The 14544-nt window shown below is 40.9% G+C and overlaps 1 protein-coding gene across 2 annotated transcripts; it reads left to right on the top strand.

Annotated features, from left to right (window-relative positions):
* The first annotated feature begins 1350 nt into the window (after positions 1 to 1350).
* On the top strand, positions 1351 to 13212 carry CLK1 (CDC like kinase 1). Of its 2 annotated transcripts, XM_077829658.1 has the most exons (13): positions 1351 to 1575; positions 3688 to 3845; positions 4081 to 4309; positions 5735 to 5825; positions 6214 to 6280; positions 7397 to 7513; positions 9496 to 9662; positions 9738 to 9832; positions 9923 to 10052; positions 10498 to 10580; positions 11690 to 11769; positions 12731 to 12821; positions 12909 to 13212. In XM_077829658.1, the coding sequence occupies exons 2-13, from the start codon at positions 3688 to 3690 to the stop codon at positions 13059 to 13061; spliced, it is 1461 nt and encodes a 486-aa protein (XP_077685784.1). In that variant the 5' UTR covers positions 1351 to 1575; the 3' UTR covers positions 13062 to 13212. The 2 variants fall into 2 exon arrangements, with proteins under 2 accessions (XP_077685784.1, XP_077685785.1); XM_077829659.1 differs by lacking the exons at positions 1351 to 1575; positions 3688 to 3845; positions 5735 to 5825 and having other exon boundaries at positions 4171 to 4309.
* Positions 13213 to 14544: the final 1332 nt, after the last annotated feature.

Here is a 14544-nt window from a genome sequence, read left to right as displayed (position 1 = left end):
AACCCCCTGCCCCAGCCCAGAGTCCCCTCCTGCACCCCAAACCCCTCATCCCTGGCCCTACCCCAGCGCCCACACCTCAATCCCATACCCCCTCCCACATCTCAACCCCCTGCACCAGCCCACTGAAAGTGAGTGAGGGTGGGGAAGAATGAGTGACAGAGGGAGGGGGATGGAGCAACTGATGGGCGTGGCCTTCTCAGAAGGTGTGGGGTTTGTGTGGGGCCACGGAGAAGGGGTGGTGCAGGGGTGTTCAGTTTTGTGTGATTAGAAAGTTGGCAAATGGCAACCCTACTTGAAACTTCTACTTCTGGCCCTAGTAACCAATGGCAACAGCAGGTGCAGATGAAAGCAAGGGATTGTATGTTTGCCTGCCACACTGCCAGCAGGATGAAAATTTTCCTATGGTGCCAGACACTATTAGCATGAATAGTGCACTGCATCATGGCTACCCAGACCTACAGTAAATTTTAAAAAAACATAAGGTTCAAATCTAGTATCACAAGTTTGGTTTCAAACCAAGACATAGTCATATATCTGTCCTTAAAAGAACATTGTTTGCAGTGTTCTTGCTGCTACAACAACACTGCATTGCCTCTGTATCTTTTCAGAAGTTGTTTGCAGTGTTGCTGTAGCCATGTTGGTCCCAGGATATTAGAGAGACAAGGTGGGTGAGGTAATATCTTTTATTGGACCAACTTTTGTTGGTGAGAGAGACAAGCTTTCGAGCTACACCGAGCTCTTCTGGGAAAGGTTTTCAGAGTATGTTTACACTGCAATAAAAGGCCCCAAGCACCTAGTTACAGAGCTGACTTGGGCTTACAAAGGTCTGGCCACAGGGCTAAAAACAGCAGTGTAGGTATTCGGGATTGGGCTGGAGCCCAAGCTCTGAGGCACCATTACTCCCTTCCCGCAGGAGCCCAGAGCGGCCGGGGTCCAGCCTGAGCCCAGACACTGCAACTGTACAGCCCCACACGCCAAAACCCGCTGGCCTGGCCAGCCACCGGCCTTTCACGGCAGTGTAGCCATGGCCAGGGCGACACAGCTAAACACAAGCTGGAGCAGATCGCACTCCCACATAACCAGTTCATCCCCTGTGGCGGGAAGGGGCCTGCTACCTCCTCGGCAGGGGTTGAACCCCCTTCCCCCGTCCGGCCCACTACCCCCTGTCCCCTTTCTGGAGGCTTTCCCAGGAGGCACTGGCAAAAAAGGACGCGGTCCACGCGGCGCGCCAGTCGCGCAAACCGAGCGCCTCTCCCGGCAGCCCCAAACACTCCGCGTCCTTCAGCGAGCCCCACCCGCTGACGTCACTAAGCGCACCGCGCAAGTACAAACAGGCAGGAGGCACGTTTTTTTCCGCGATTTGCGGGCACGCGCGCGGTGCTGAAGGGCGGGCGCGCCCCTCTCCCTCCCCGCACAGGCGGTGAACGGGCCCGCGCATGCGCACCCCTGTGTGACGCGCGTCGCTGCTCCAGAAGGTTCTCGCAGTCGGCGGCACCATTTTGTGCGTGTAGGGCGGACTCGGAGGCTCAGCAGCACTAGCAGACCCCTGAGGTAGCAGCGGCACCAGCCGGAGCGGTGAGTCGCTGGTTGGCGGTGGGGTAAAGGGGAGTGTGTGGGGGGGTACTGATCCCCGTCCGTGTGTGTCTGTGGTGGGGGTGTCGTTTCCTGCCCCAATATAGCGGGGGGGGGGGCGGACAGATATCGCCGCCCCTGGCCTTGCTTGAAGCTCGGGTTATTGCCCCCGCCTCGGCACAGTGTCGCCGCCATTTGCCCCTGCACGGCTGGGCGGGGTCTTGTTGTTCCGTGGGTGCGGGTACGATCCTGATTTCGGCTCGTGGAGCCGACCCACCCCGTGAAGGCTCGGCTGGGGTTGTTGTGGCCGTTAAATGCGTTAATCCGGGTATGAGCCGTCCCCCCCCCCCCCCCGCCGCCGCCATGTTCTGTCTGCTCTGCCCTGGATGGCGAGAAAATGGCTGCGGCTGGTCCCGTGGGGGGAGGCGCCAGCCGCGGCCTGGCGGGGCCAGGGTACGCCCCTGCCTCGCCCCAAGGGCCTTCGATCGCGAGTGAGAGACCCGGCTGAAGCTCGTCCTCCAGCCCCATGGCGGGGCCGTGCTGCCTCGGCCGCCTGCCCAGCCAAGCAGGGACGTGGTGGGCGCTCTGGGGGGCGGCTGCTGCTCCTGGGTATTGGGGCTCCGTGAGGGCGCGGGAGAGTGGCCGGGCCGGGGGGCTGCAAACCCGTCGAGACATTAGTGACTGCGCAGACCTGGAAGAGGCTTAACACGTGTAGCGAGGTGAGCTCAGTGGCCTGATTCTGCCTCGTTCGTGGAGAGTTACGGGGTCTCAGGAACGAGGCCCGATGCTGAGCGCCCATGGGAAGGGTTAGTTGAAGGTCCCCAGTCGAGAGTGAACGGGAATGTTGTTTTCCCTCCCCTGACTCATCAGAGTAATAAATTAGAGAGCATCTGAAAGTACAAGGGCGGCAGGATTGCTAGCGTTGGAGGCACAGCAAAATCTCCAAACGGGGATATAGTGTGTCAGGTTCATATTTATGTTGGGGGGGGGAGGAGGAGTGTGTGTTAGGAACTTGAATTGATTTATGGTTGAAGGGTGGGCTAGGAGAGAAGCTTTGAGTGATATTTTTCCATTTCCTGCCTTTCTCTTTTTTGCAATAAATTAATCAGACTGAGTACATTTAAGCAGTTCACAGTGATGTTTTGGTAGAGGCTTGAGAACTTCTGGTAGGTGTTGTAAGGGGAGGAAGGTTCGAAATACTTTCCTCATGGATTATATTTTCTAAATGTACAACCTGCCCTAAATTCTTATTATTGAGGGACAATCTTCACTAATTGCTATATTTGCTTTCCACAAGCAACTCTCTGTATAACTATTTATGAGTGATGTACCTGAGTATTCAGATTCTGACTATTGTTAAATTTATTCACCTCAATTTGGATTATTGCTTATTATGTACTATATGACAGGTTTCAGAGTAACAGCCGTGTTAGTCTGTATTTGCAAAAAGGAGAAAAGCATCCAATGAAGTGAGCTGTAGCTCATGAAAGCTTATGCTCAAATAAATTGGTTAGTCTCTAAGGTGCCACAAGTACTCCTTTTCTTTTTATATATTATATGTATTTGTGGATAATCTAGGCACTATACCCAGGGGTACAGACACTCATTTCTTAACCTGTGTGTTGTATAATTTTTTTTAACATTGGCTTTAATAAAATTGGTAAGTATGTTAAAATACACAGAGTACCTTGCTAGCTTTTAAAGCATGCTGGCTGATAATTATGGATGTTGAGGTGAACAATTTTTGCTCAAAAATTGGATTTAATGGAGGGTGGAATTTGAAGGAATTTCCACTATGAACAACTCTGCAGACATGACTGAAGTTCTTAATGAGTGGTCCCTGCTAGAGTCAGGATATTTGAATTGATAGCATTTCCTATAAGAGGTTAGATTGTTGATCCATGTCTATATGGATGTAGAATTTTTTTTTTTTTTGAGACAAACACATTTAGGAGTGGAGCAAAAAGAATGCTATAAAACCATAAAGTTCACTGGGAAGGCTATTTTAATCTCTGGCTGTTTAGATCAGTGTACAGTTTATATTACATTGTATTGGTAAATTGTAACTGTATTTAGGATGTAATTTTAAAGCGGGAATTGGCTTGTCTGTGACAGATGCGGCATTCCAAACGAACCGAGTATCCTGATTGGGATGAAAAGGAAAGCTGGGATACCAGAAAATGCAGCAGCAGCCATAAGAGAAAGAAGAGATCACACAGCAGTGCACGGGAGAACAAGCGCTGCAAACATAATCACTCCAAAGTTTGTGATAGGTAAATAAATTTTGGATTTTTAATCATGGTAAACTGCTAAGCCTTTGTTGTAAGAACTGTTAAGTTTAAATTTCAGTAAGTAGATAAGCAGATCTGTTAACTTATTTTGTTAATATTTTCTTGATGCAGTATTTTGTAGATATTTAAAGAGTGAAGCCTTCCAGTAGGAATTGTCTTAATGATTCCACTTGACATAAAGTGATGTCAATTAAATTCATTTGTTTTTTATTTCTAGTCATTATTCGGAAGCCAGCTCCGTAAATGAAAGAGATCATCATGACCGGCGTTACATTGAAGAATATAGAAGTGATTACAGTCAAGTGTATGAAAATGGGCACCATCACAGAGATCACGAAAATGGTTATCACAACCACAGTAGCAAGTCTTCAGGCCATAGTGGGAGGAGTAGCTATAAAAGAAAACACAAGACATATCACAGTGCCTCACATCATCATTCACAAATGGTATGAGTAATTTTTTAAACTTTTGATTTTTTTTTTTTGGGGGGGAAGATAACTTCTCATCTGAGCAGTAGCAGTCAAGTGTGCGAGTTCGGGAAAAGTCTTATTTCTAATATTCATATTAATTATTCTTTCTGTTAGATTTTTTTTTTTTTTCCCCTTGGATGAGAAGTTTCTGTATCACACAGATATACTCGCTAAACCCTAGAGCATATAATTGTTTATCAGATAGAATTCCACTGATGAATGAGTAATAACCACTGACTAATTACCTTTATTTAATAATTACCTGAAACATAGGTATTGCCCCTCATATATCTTAAAATGTAAGTCTTCATTCGTCATGAAAGGTACATATTTCCATCTTGCTCAAAATCCAAACCATTTATATGCAAGCTATTACTTAGATTTACTTTTGTTAAACTTAGTAACTTTAATGATCTTGAAATAACAAGGAGAGACGTGTGCAGTCAGGTTTTTTTTTTTTTTTTTTTTTTTTTTGCAACTGTTAATTAACAAAATGTCTGATAAACAAGTGCAGTATTGTTTTGAGTATCCGACATGCATGCTGCCTATCCACTGGCAGGGCATGCTGTCTGATCTCTTAATGTAGTTGTGCTTAACTTCAGTTGAAGACAATATGGTTTATACCAGTGGTTCTCAAACTTTTGTACTGGTGACCCCTTTCACATAGTAAGCCTCTGAGTGCGACCCCCCCCCCCCATATATAAAAATGTGTTTTTAATTTATAACACCATTATAAATGCTGGAGGGAAAAAGTGGGGTTTGGGGTGGAGGTTTACAGCTTGTGACGCCCCCCCTCCCCATGTAGTAACCTCGTGACCCCCCAGTTTGAGAACCCCTAGTTTATATTTTTGATAACTCTTTAATTGAAGCCGTCTGGAGTAGATTTATCTTTTTGTGACTTTTTTTATTCTGAACTATTACTCAAGAAGAATGTTTAATTCAGATGAATACTTTAACTTTAACAGATTTGTTTAACTTGGGTATCCTAATTTGGCCACAAGGCTATTTTATATAGACAAGTAAATATTAAATCCTGCTGTTTTACAGCATTAGACTTGCAAATAAGGACACTGCAATCCTAAAATAAATTTCAGTGCTTCAAGTGAACCATTTTTTTAAAAGAAAAAACAAATGTGTTGTAATTTTTTGTTGCCTTGCCACTTTGAGTATCTTATCTGAAAATCTGTTCCTTGCCATGTTTTTCTCCTGTAACATAAACTATGTGCCCTGTGAATTTCTGGGGACTGAATTTGAAATTGCTCCTGCCAACCGTTTGTGGCCTGGCGCGTATCTGAATGCCTGAATATCTCCCCGCTGAATGAATTTCGTATTCTGCCCTGAATTCACTCGGGTATATTGATTGGCTGGACGATCTTGGTGCCGCCCACATGCCGTTTCCAGAAGAGTCACCGAAGGAAAAGATCCAGGAGTGTAGAGGATGATGAGGAGGGTCACCTGATCTGTCAGAGTGGAGACGTACTAAGTGCAAGATGTATAGAATATTTTTCAAAATTTATTAACTTTTCAGATAGAATAATTTCTTTTAGAATAAGATGTCAGGGGCTTTGGAAGTCTTTTCTTTCTTTCTTGATTTTTTTTTTATTTTTTTTGCTTTTGTGGGGGGGTTGTTTTTCTTTTTCTCTAGAAATTAAACATTGATATTCATTTTCCAAAATAGTAAATGAAGTTAATGAAATTTGGAATGACATAGCTGTAACTGTTTTGATGAGTTCAATAAAATAAATATTCTAGTTTAGAGATGTTTAGTTACACTTTTATAGAGGCACAGCCTAGATTAATCTGCATTGATAGAATTTAGTTTTGTGAATAACTAATTAGAATATCACTACTTCTTTGATTGAGATTTTTTTCTCTTTTAGATGAAATTATTGCTACTCTGGGCGAAGGTGCTTTTGGAAAAGTAGTGGAGTGCATAGATCACAAAGCGTAAGTAATTTTTTCTTATAAATGTAACTTTCTTGTCAGTGCCAGCCTGGCCTAGTTTACAAAACAGTTTCACATTTGTAGTGAATATATATTGACATTTTATGTGAATCTTTTAAAAAATTTTTTTTTTTGGCTGGTTAGTTTTCTTGAGTGTCTTTATACTCATTGTTTTTCTATTTATATATAATGGCACTGATACAGACAAACTACAGTTCATCCTTGACCAGTTAGAGGATCCCATTATTCTACAGCTGTCTGTACGTGACTTCCATTTTGATTCATTGAGAGTTGTTCACTTGCATCTCTGAGGAATCTCATTTCTATAGAACAATAAACAGCATGATTTAAACAGTTTACTCTTCTCTATCACACAGTTGCAAGGTTACTGTTTATGAAGGTGCAGTCTGATTTAATATTTGGATTATCTGTATATAACAAGCACTTGATGACTCAAGAATACATACATTTGCATTCAATTTAATGGACTGCATAATTGACAGTCAATAGTACCTGTTTGTATCTATAATTATTGTGGAATCCAGTCTACACTCTTATTGGTTACATAATTCAGTTGTAGATACCTCATTCCAGAATGTAATTTTTACTCGCTTATGACATTGAAGAGAACTGTAAATCCAATTTCTGACTATTCCAAGTTTTAAGATGGCTGACATACACCACATCTTAGTATATCAAACTTTTATCCAATGCTAACCTGGGACAGAGAGACACGTGTGTGTATATAGTCTATAACTTGCTATCATGACTTTATTTTAGTACATAACAAAGACTAAAAATAAAGTGGTAGGATAAAATCAAACTTCTCAAACTGAGATGCAACATAATTTATGATTGGGCATATTTAACACATTAGAATGAAAATAATTAGTGGGGAAAATTGATAAGTTTTGTGTCTGAATGTATGAAACTTTATGTTCTTTTAAAAATAGGTTTAAGGATGAAAAGCACTAAAATCATGTTGTTGTGATAATTTGCTAGTTAGCTGGGAGTTTTGCAGTTGAATTCTGCTGTAAAGGAAACTTGTGTGAGGTGTTATGGTGGTTGTGTTATAGTTCTGCAGTTGTCTATAACCATTCAAAAACTTTTATTTTACAGGGAAGGTAGACACGTAGCAGTGAAAATAGTAAAAAATGTTGATAGATATTGTGAAGCAGCTCGTTCAGAAATACAGGTATTGGAGCATTTAAATGCATCAGATCCCAAGAGCACATTGTAAGTATAGAATTAGAATGGAAGATATTTTAGTTTTTAGGATTTCTTCCTTCCTTTGACTCTTTTCTAAAATTCCTCTGACTTTCTTAAACCATAATTGTAATATTAAAATTAAGTACTAAGATTGACATTGTACTACCTAAATAATGCAGTAACCTTATTCTGTTAATTCCTTCCTTTGTCTCCAATGCTTATTATCTTCCCCAGTGTCCTATCTCATCTCATTATTAATCTAGATTTTTAAACCCTTCGGTGTAGGGGACTGTATTTTTACTTGCTATTTAATTATGTATGCTTCTGGCCCTCCACAAAATTATTTCTGTTTGTGGTTTCAGAGTAGCAGCTGTGTTAGTCTGTATCCGTAAAAACAGGAGTGCTTGTGGCACCTTAGAGACTAACAAATTTATTAGAGCATAAGCTTTCGTGAGCTACAGCTCGCTTCATCGGATGCATACAGTGGAAAATGTAGTGGGGAGATTTTTATATACACACAGAACATGAAACAATGGGTGTTACCATACACACTGTAACAAGTGATCAGGAAAGGTGAGCTATTACCAGCAGGAGAGCAGGGAAGGGGGACCTTTTGTAGTGATGATCAAGGTGGGCCATTTCCAGCAGTTGACAAGAACAGTAGGAGGGGAAATAGTTTTTGTTAGTTGTATCCAGTTTGCAAATTAATTCCAATTCAGCAGTCTCAATCTCTTTGGTCACTCGATTAGACCTAAAAGTGGCAATTCTTCAACAAAAAAACTTCAAAAACAGACTCCGTATGCATCTGATGAAGTGAGCTGTAGCTCACGAAAGCTCATGCTCAAATAAATTGGTTAGTCTCTAAGGTGCCACAAGTACTCCTTTTCGTTTTGAGACTCCAACAAGAGACTGCTGGATTGGAATTAATTTGCAAGCTGGACACCATTAACTTAGGCTTGAATAAAGACTGGGAGTGGATGTGTCATTACACAAAGTAAAACTATTTTCCCCATGTTCATTCCCCTTCCCCCCCTCCCCCCCCTTCCTCACATGTTCTTGAGAACTGCTGGAAATGGTCCACCTTTATTATCACTACAAAAGGTTTTTTTTCCTCTCCGGCTGGTAATAGCTCACCTTACTTGATCACTCTTGTTACAGTGTGTATGGTAACACCCATTGTTTCATGTTCTCTGTATAGATTCTTCACAAAATCTCTCTGTCAGCATGGCTCTGTCAGATCTCTCAGGCACCACCATGCTGGAGAGCCTTAGGCAGCTTGCACAGTGCTCTCTTCTCCACCTTTCCTTGAAAGGCTTTTTTTAAACTTTTGATCTCAAATCTCCCATCATGGTAAAATGGCTGTCAGGAGTTCTCAAACTTTTTCTTTCTGAGCCAGCATGTGTTCTCCCCCCCCCACCCAATGCTATAAAAACTCCACAGCCTACAACTATTGTTTTTCTGCATATAAGAGCCAGGGCCAGCATTATGGGGTAGCAAGCAGGGCAGTTTCCTAGGGGACCCTGCAAATCTAAGTTGCTCAGGCTTCGGCTTCAGCCCCAGGTGGCGGGGCTTGGGTCACCAGTCTTCAGCCCCATGTGGTGGGGCTTCGGCTTTCAGTCTTTGATCCCCAACAAGTTTAATGCCAGCCCTGCTTGGCGGTGCCCCCAACCCCAGGAGGTCCCGGACTGCTGGTTGAGAACCACTGGGCTGTGTCACTTTGAAGTGGAGCTTGGAAGTGTGCAGTTGGCTTGTGGTTGTCCCTGATGTCAGCTGGGACATTGCTTATCTGTAATTGTTGTGTTGCCTTCCCTTTAATTCTTCTAGCTCCCAGTTAAGCTAGAACAATACATTCAAACAGGAAAATCTTACTGTATATTGGGATAATAACTGCATACTCTCTGTTCAGGTCAAGTACTGATATGCCTGTTGATACAGCCATTTTATGTAAACACTTGACATAGCATATCTGCTGTATTACAGTACATTTTACCGGGTATTTTTGTTTACAGTCGCTGTGTACAGATGTTGGAATGGTTTGAACATCACGGTCATGTTTGCATTGTTTTTGAACTACTGGGACTCAGTACCTACGACTTTATTAAAGAGAACAGTTTTTTGCCATTTCGGCTTGACCACATTAGGAAGATGGCATATCAGATTTGCAAATCTGTAAACTGTAAGTATGTTTAATATTTTTCAGTTGTTGAAATTATTCTTTAAATAGCTTGCTAATTTTCATTTTCTCTTGCAGTTTTACACTTGAACAAATTGACTCATACAGATCTGAAGCCTGAAAATATTTTATTTGTGAAGTCTGACTATGTAGAAGAGTATAACCCCAAACTGGTAAATCTGTAGTTTCAAATTGTTCTCGCTACCACATATCTCTGGGGCTTATTCTGTTCATACATTTAATGCTGTATATTTCATTTTTAGAAACGTGATGAACGCACTCTAAAAAATCCAGACATCAAAATTGTGGACTTTGGAAGTGCAACATATGATGACGAACATCACAGTACTCTAGTGTCTACAAGACATTACAGAGCTCCTGAAGTTATTTTAGGTCAGAAAACACTTTTTTAACTTCAAACCAGCTTATTTAGAAAAACTGTATTTTTAGTAATTTCTACTCTTGTCTGCAGTGCTTGTTAATTCTGAAGCACCTTTTTGTTACATTATTGCCCTAAGTAGTCATTCTGATATGCAGCATTTTTTGAGGTCAGTTTGCATTTTCAGACCAAGTCTACTTTTTCTAGAGCTGGTGTTGCTTCAGAGGATAGTTAACATTTTGGCAAACTTATACTGGATTTCTATGCCCTAGGCCATTTACTAGCAAGAGAACTCTGCTTTCAGTTGCCCTCATAGTATAATGGATGTGAGTTGTTTAATTTACTAATCTGTCTACATCACCACTTGGGAGTAGTTTAACTGCTTAATATCACTTAAAGGGTATTGCTGCCCCCCCAAAAAATGGATATGAATCTTGCAAATTTTTTTTTTTTTGACAGCCCTGGGATGGTCACAACCTTGTGATGTTTGGAGCATAGGTTGCATTCTCATAGAGTATTACCTTGGATTCACGGTATTTCCGGTAGGTAACTATAAATTTTTTATATGCGGGGGAATACTTTTCTATAGCCATTCTGATGGTGAGGAAACCATTTGTCCTTTTGTTTTGTAATGGGAACATAAAGAAGAGAACATACAGCTGCACAGAAATGACCCCTGTTCACTGTGAAGCTTCTCTCTGCCTATGTAGGCACATATAGTATGCTACCAACATGGTTGATACATTAAAAAAATTCCAAAAGCCAGCTTGTTCTCACTGTATGTCACTTATGGATCAGAAAAGTTGTGTTCAGCAAATAGATTCAAGATCCTAAATCCATAACTAAAATATGTAGCTTTAAAATTGAAACATGAGTAAAACAGTGGCCCCTTTAATTTCCAGTCCCAGAGTTCATGCTTTTGTTTTCCTTGCAGTAGTTTAGGTACATTGCTTGGGCGTGTCCAAGTCTTAGCAGGTATAAAGCTTTACTGAGGCAATGCATCTATTTCAACTGTAAGCTTTATTTTAATGACTGTGTTGTAGCAAGCTATGCTGAAGTTGTATTTCTAAACACATTTCATTTTAAACATGACCCAAAAAAGGCCAGTCTCCTGGATGTGCTTGTAGTAGGAACAAGTTGTTATGGGAGAGAAGGTAGCTTTTAAAAATAAAGCTTTAATACTTTAGCCTTGCTTAACTGCTTTAGTATCAGAGCTGGGTGGGACTCTGAATGTTTCTAAGTTTAGATGAAAACAAAGCTTCCATTAAACTTTCTTCTTTGACCAACTCTATTAAAACAGCCCACCACCTTAAATTCTAATACTGAAGGCTGATACTGGTATTTTTTAACTTAATCTGCCAATGTGAGGAAAGTGTTTTAGTTTTGTGATAACATTTAGCTGTAAATGATTTGTGGAAGTTGACCTCTACAAATAAGCTTCTGACAAGTGAAAAGCCAAGGAAGTACAGTTGTCAAAATATGAATTGGAAAACTTTACAATTGTATATTAATCTACACATCTACTTAATGTTTTTTCTGCAGTTAACTTGGGGGGGGGGAAACAAAACACGTTAGCATCTCTTTGTGAATAGACTTTTTTTAAACAAATTAGAGGAGGGTAATAAGCTTAACACTTCTACTCTTTCTTTAGACACATGATAGTAAAGAGCATTTGGCAATGATGGAGAGAATACTGGGGCCTTTACCAATTCACATGATAGAGAAGACCAGGTAATTATACTCAAACCTGTTTGCTTTATAATGGTTTAAAATCAAGTAGATTTTAATTTCATCTAAGCTAAAGTTCCAGTTCATATGTTGGTTAGATACCCAGAGTTGTGGCTGAGAACAGCAATGTTCTGCTTTCCTGGGGCTGTGGAAAATGCACAAGTGTGAGGGGCATAGATATCTCAGGACAGTGTAATATTGACTTGAGCTAAACCAAAAAACAAACAAACAAAAACCTGCTTACCTCTAGCTACCTATGCTGGCTGCAGAGAGTTCTGCTTCCAGGGTGCAGAAGTGATGGTCTGCAGAGGGTGGGTGGGTGGGTAGGCCTTCAGAAAGGTGGCTTCTGTGCGCTACCCTTTCTGCATGGTTGAGGCTGGACCTAGGTGAAAGTTGGCAAATGAGCACTGACTTACTGTACTAAGAAAAGACAGGAATGGAACCTCAGCACAGGTATCTTCATCCTGACATGGGGGGTGCTTGAGCTAGGTACTACTCCTTTATTTACTGACAGGGACAAACAAATTGAGTTCTGAGTACAGTATTTTTAAATTGATTTCCATAATTAAACTTTGTCTTCTGGACCATGGTCCAGGTTTACCTTACCTCAGGCTGAAATAGGTCAAATGTCAGTTATGTACTGATACATTGCAAAGGATAATTGATCTGAGTCAAACCTGTTCAAAACAAATACCCTGTTTTCTTCACTTGTCCACATCTTTCTGCTCTGTCTTCTGATGTGTCGGGGTGAGAGATGTGATTAGATTAGCCTGGTACATCTGTTTCTATATGATAGCATATCTGTTCTTCTAAGTGTTGTTACCTTCTAAAAACTGCACTGTGAAAGTATTAACAATACACACTTCTAGCCTCTTACCAAAGGATTAGTTGAGTTTATTAAGGTCATATTACTGTTTCAGAACATTGGTTTGTGATTGCCTCTCAAACAATTTTTAATCTGCAGGAAGCGCAAGTATTTCCACCATAACCAATTGGACTGGGATGAACATAGTTCTGCAGGTAGATATGTTTCAAGACGCTGTAAACCACTTAAGGTAAGAGTTGATAACTTTGTTCCATGAAGAAGAAAAAAATTAAGTTTCCTCCACTAACATTGCTTTTTTTCCCCTCCCCTTTTTTAGGAGTTCATGCTTTGTCAAGATTTGGACCATGAGAATCTGTTTGACCTCATTCAAAAAATGTTGGAGTATGACCCAGCCAAGAGAATTACTCTTGATGAGGCCTTGACCCATCCTTTCTTTTCTGCCCTAAAGCAGGAAAATCTATACTTATAGTTCTCCAGAGCAGATTATAGACTGTGTCAGTCAACAAAACATAAGATTTATTTATTTTGTACAGTTAGCTTTGTAAATGTCCTGTTTGTATCATGACTATGTTTCTTATTTGAACACTTAAGTTTATTTCAATAAAGCTGCTTGAAATGGCTTTTATGCAGCAGTAGTGGTTCCTAGACTATTAAAGATTATTACTGTGTTCAACAGGGTGGTTGGTTGAGCACTTACTAAAGCTGATTTAGAAGTGAGGGTACACTTGAGTCACCAACAGCTGTGGGGCCAATAAGATAAATGAGCAGGTGAGGTAGACTAGTTTATGTAAGGAGCTAGATGGGGCATTTGCTGTATTTTAAGCTAGTTTCACCATTATGCCAAGGAAGCTGTACCTCTAGTATCAGAGGGAAAAGGTGGAAAAATTTCTAAAATTCAGGAAGGTTTATACCATATAGCACAAGTTAACTTTGATTTGGCAAAACTGAAGGATGGACTTTATTTAAAAAAAATCTTTAGAAGACAAGTTACAAAGGAAGCAGATCACTACAGTAGAAACCTATTGAATACATGTGTGCCAAAGTTCTATCAAGATCACTCTAACAAGTACTTCACTCACAAGGGGAATTAATATTCTTTTCATTAGGTTCTGACAACATGGCTCCAAAGGTCTCCCTATTCTTGATTCAACAAGGATGTCCTGAGAAAGTGATGCCATTAAGATTCAGTGTTTAGCAGAGCTGGGTTTTTGAAAACAGGTAGCATTAGTAAGCCTATTGCCACAAGATGCACAGTATGTCTTAAATGCATGGCCTCTAGAAGGTAGGATTAACACTATAGAAACTCAGTGATATGAGGGGAAAGGGTTTGGTTTGAGGTGAAGCAGAAATTAGCAGTGGGACCCTGAGCAGTATGCAAGTTAAAATTATGACCCAGTACCACGGAACAGTAGTTTGCTTTTAGTAAAAAATTAAAACTGCAGCTACACTTTGACTTTTTGGTCTTTCCCTTTGCTATGAGATGTTAATTATGCAGTTTTATAGCATGAGTTCTAGTGATCCATAACCAATAAGAGTACATGGCATTAAAACTTGAGGGCAAGTTTAATAGTCTTTGGAAACAGGCATGTGACAGCTAGTAGGCTTAGAATGCCTGCTTGCTTTGCTTGGCAGGAGAAAAAAAGTGAGTACAGAATCTTGCCAGCCAGGGTCAGGTGTATGAGAGCTATCTTCCACCTGAATGGCAAAACTAGGGATCTAGAAGTTGTACAGAAACAAATTTAAGTTCTTAGGCATTTTTGGCAGCCCCCCCATATAAAAGACTAGCCAATACATATTTAGAGTATTACTTTGAAGAACATACCTGCATAAGCCAGTGCTTGTGAAATCAAGAGACTTACATAGAGAAGCTATTTCCAGAGCAGTTAGTACAATTTCTCAAGTTTCATGCCAAATCACTTCTGTCCCCCATGGCTTTTTGGAGGTGAGACACA

Source organism: Eretmochelys imbricata, chromosome 11 (genome assembly GCF_965152235.1).
Source record: "Eretmochelys imbricata isolate rEreImb1 chromosome 11, rEreImb1.hap1, whole genome shotgun sequence".
NCBI classification, from domain to species: Eukaryota; Metazoa; Chordata; order Testudines; family Cheloniidae; genus Eretmochelys; species Eretmochelys imbricata.
The sequence above is the reverse complement of the archived record's forward strand: the minus strand, read 5'-3'. Positions and strand labels throughout refer to the sequence as shown.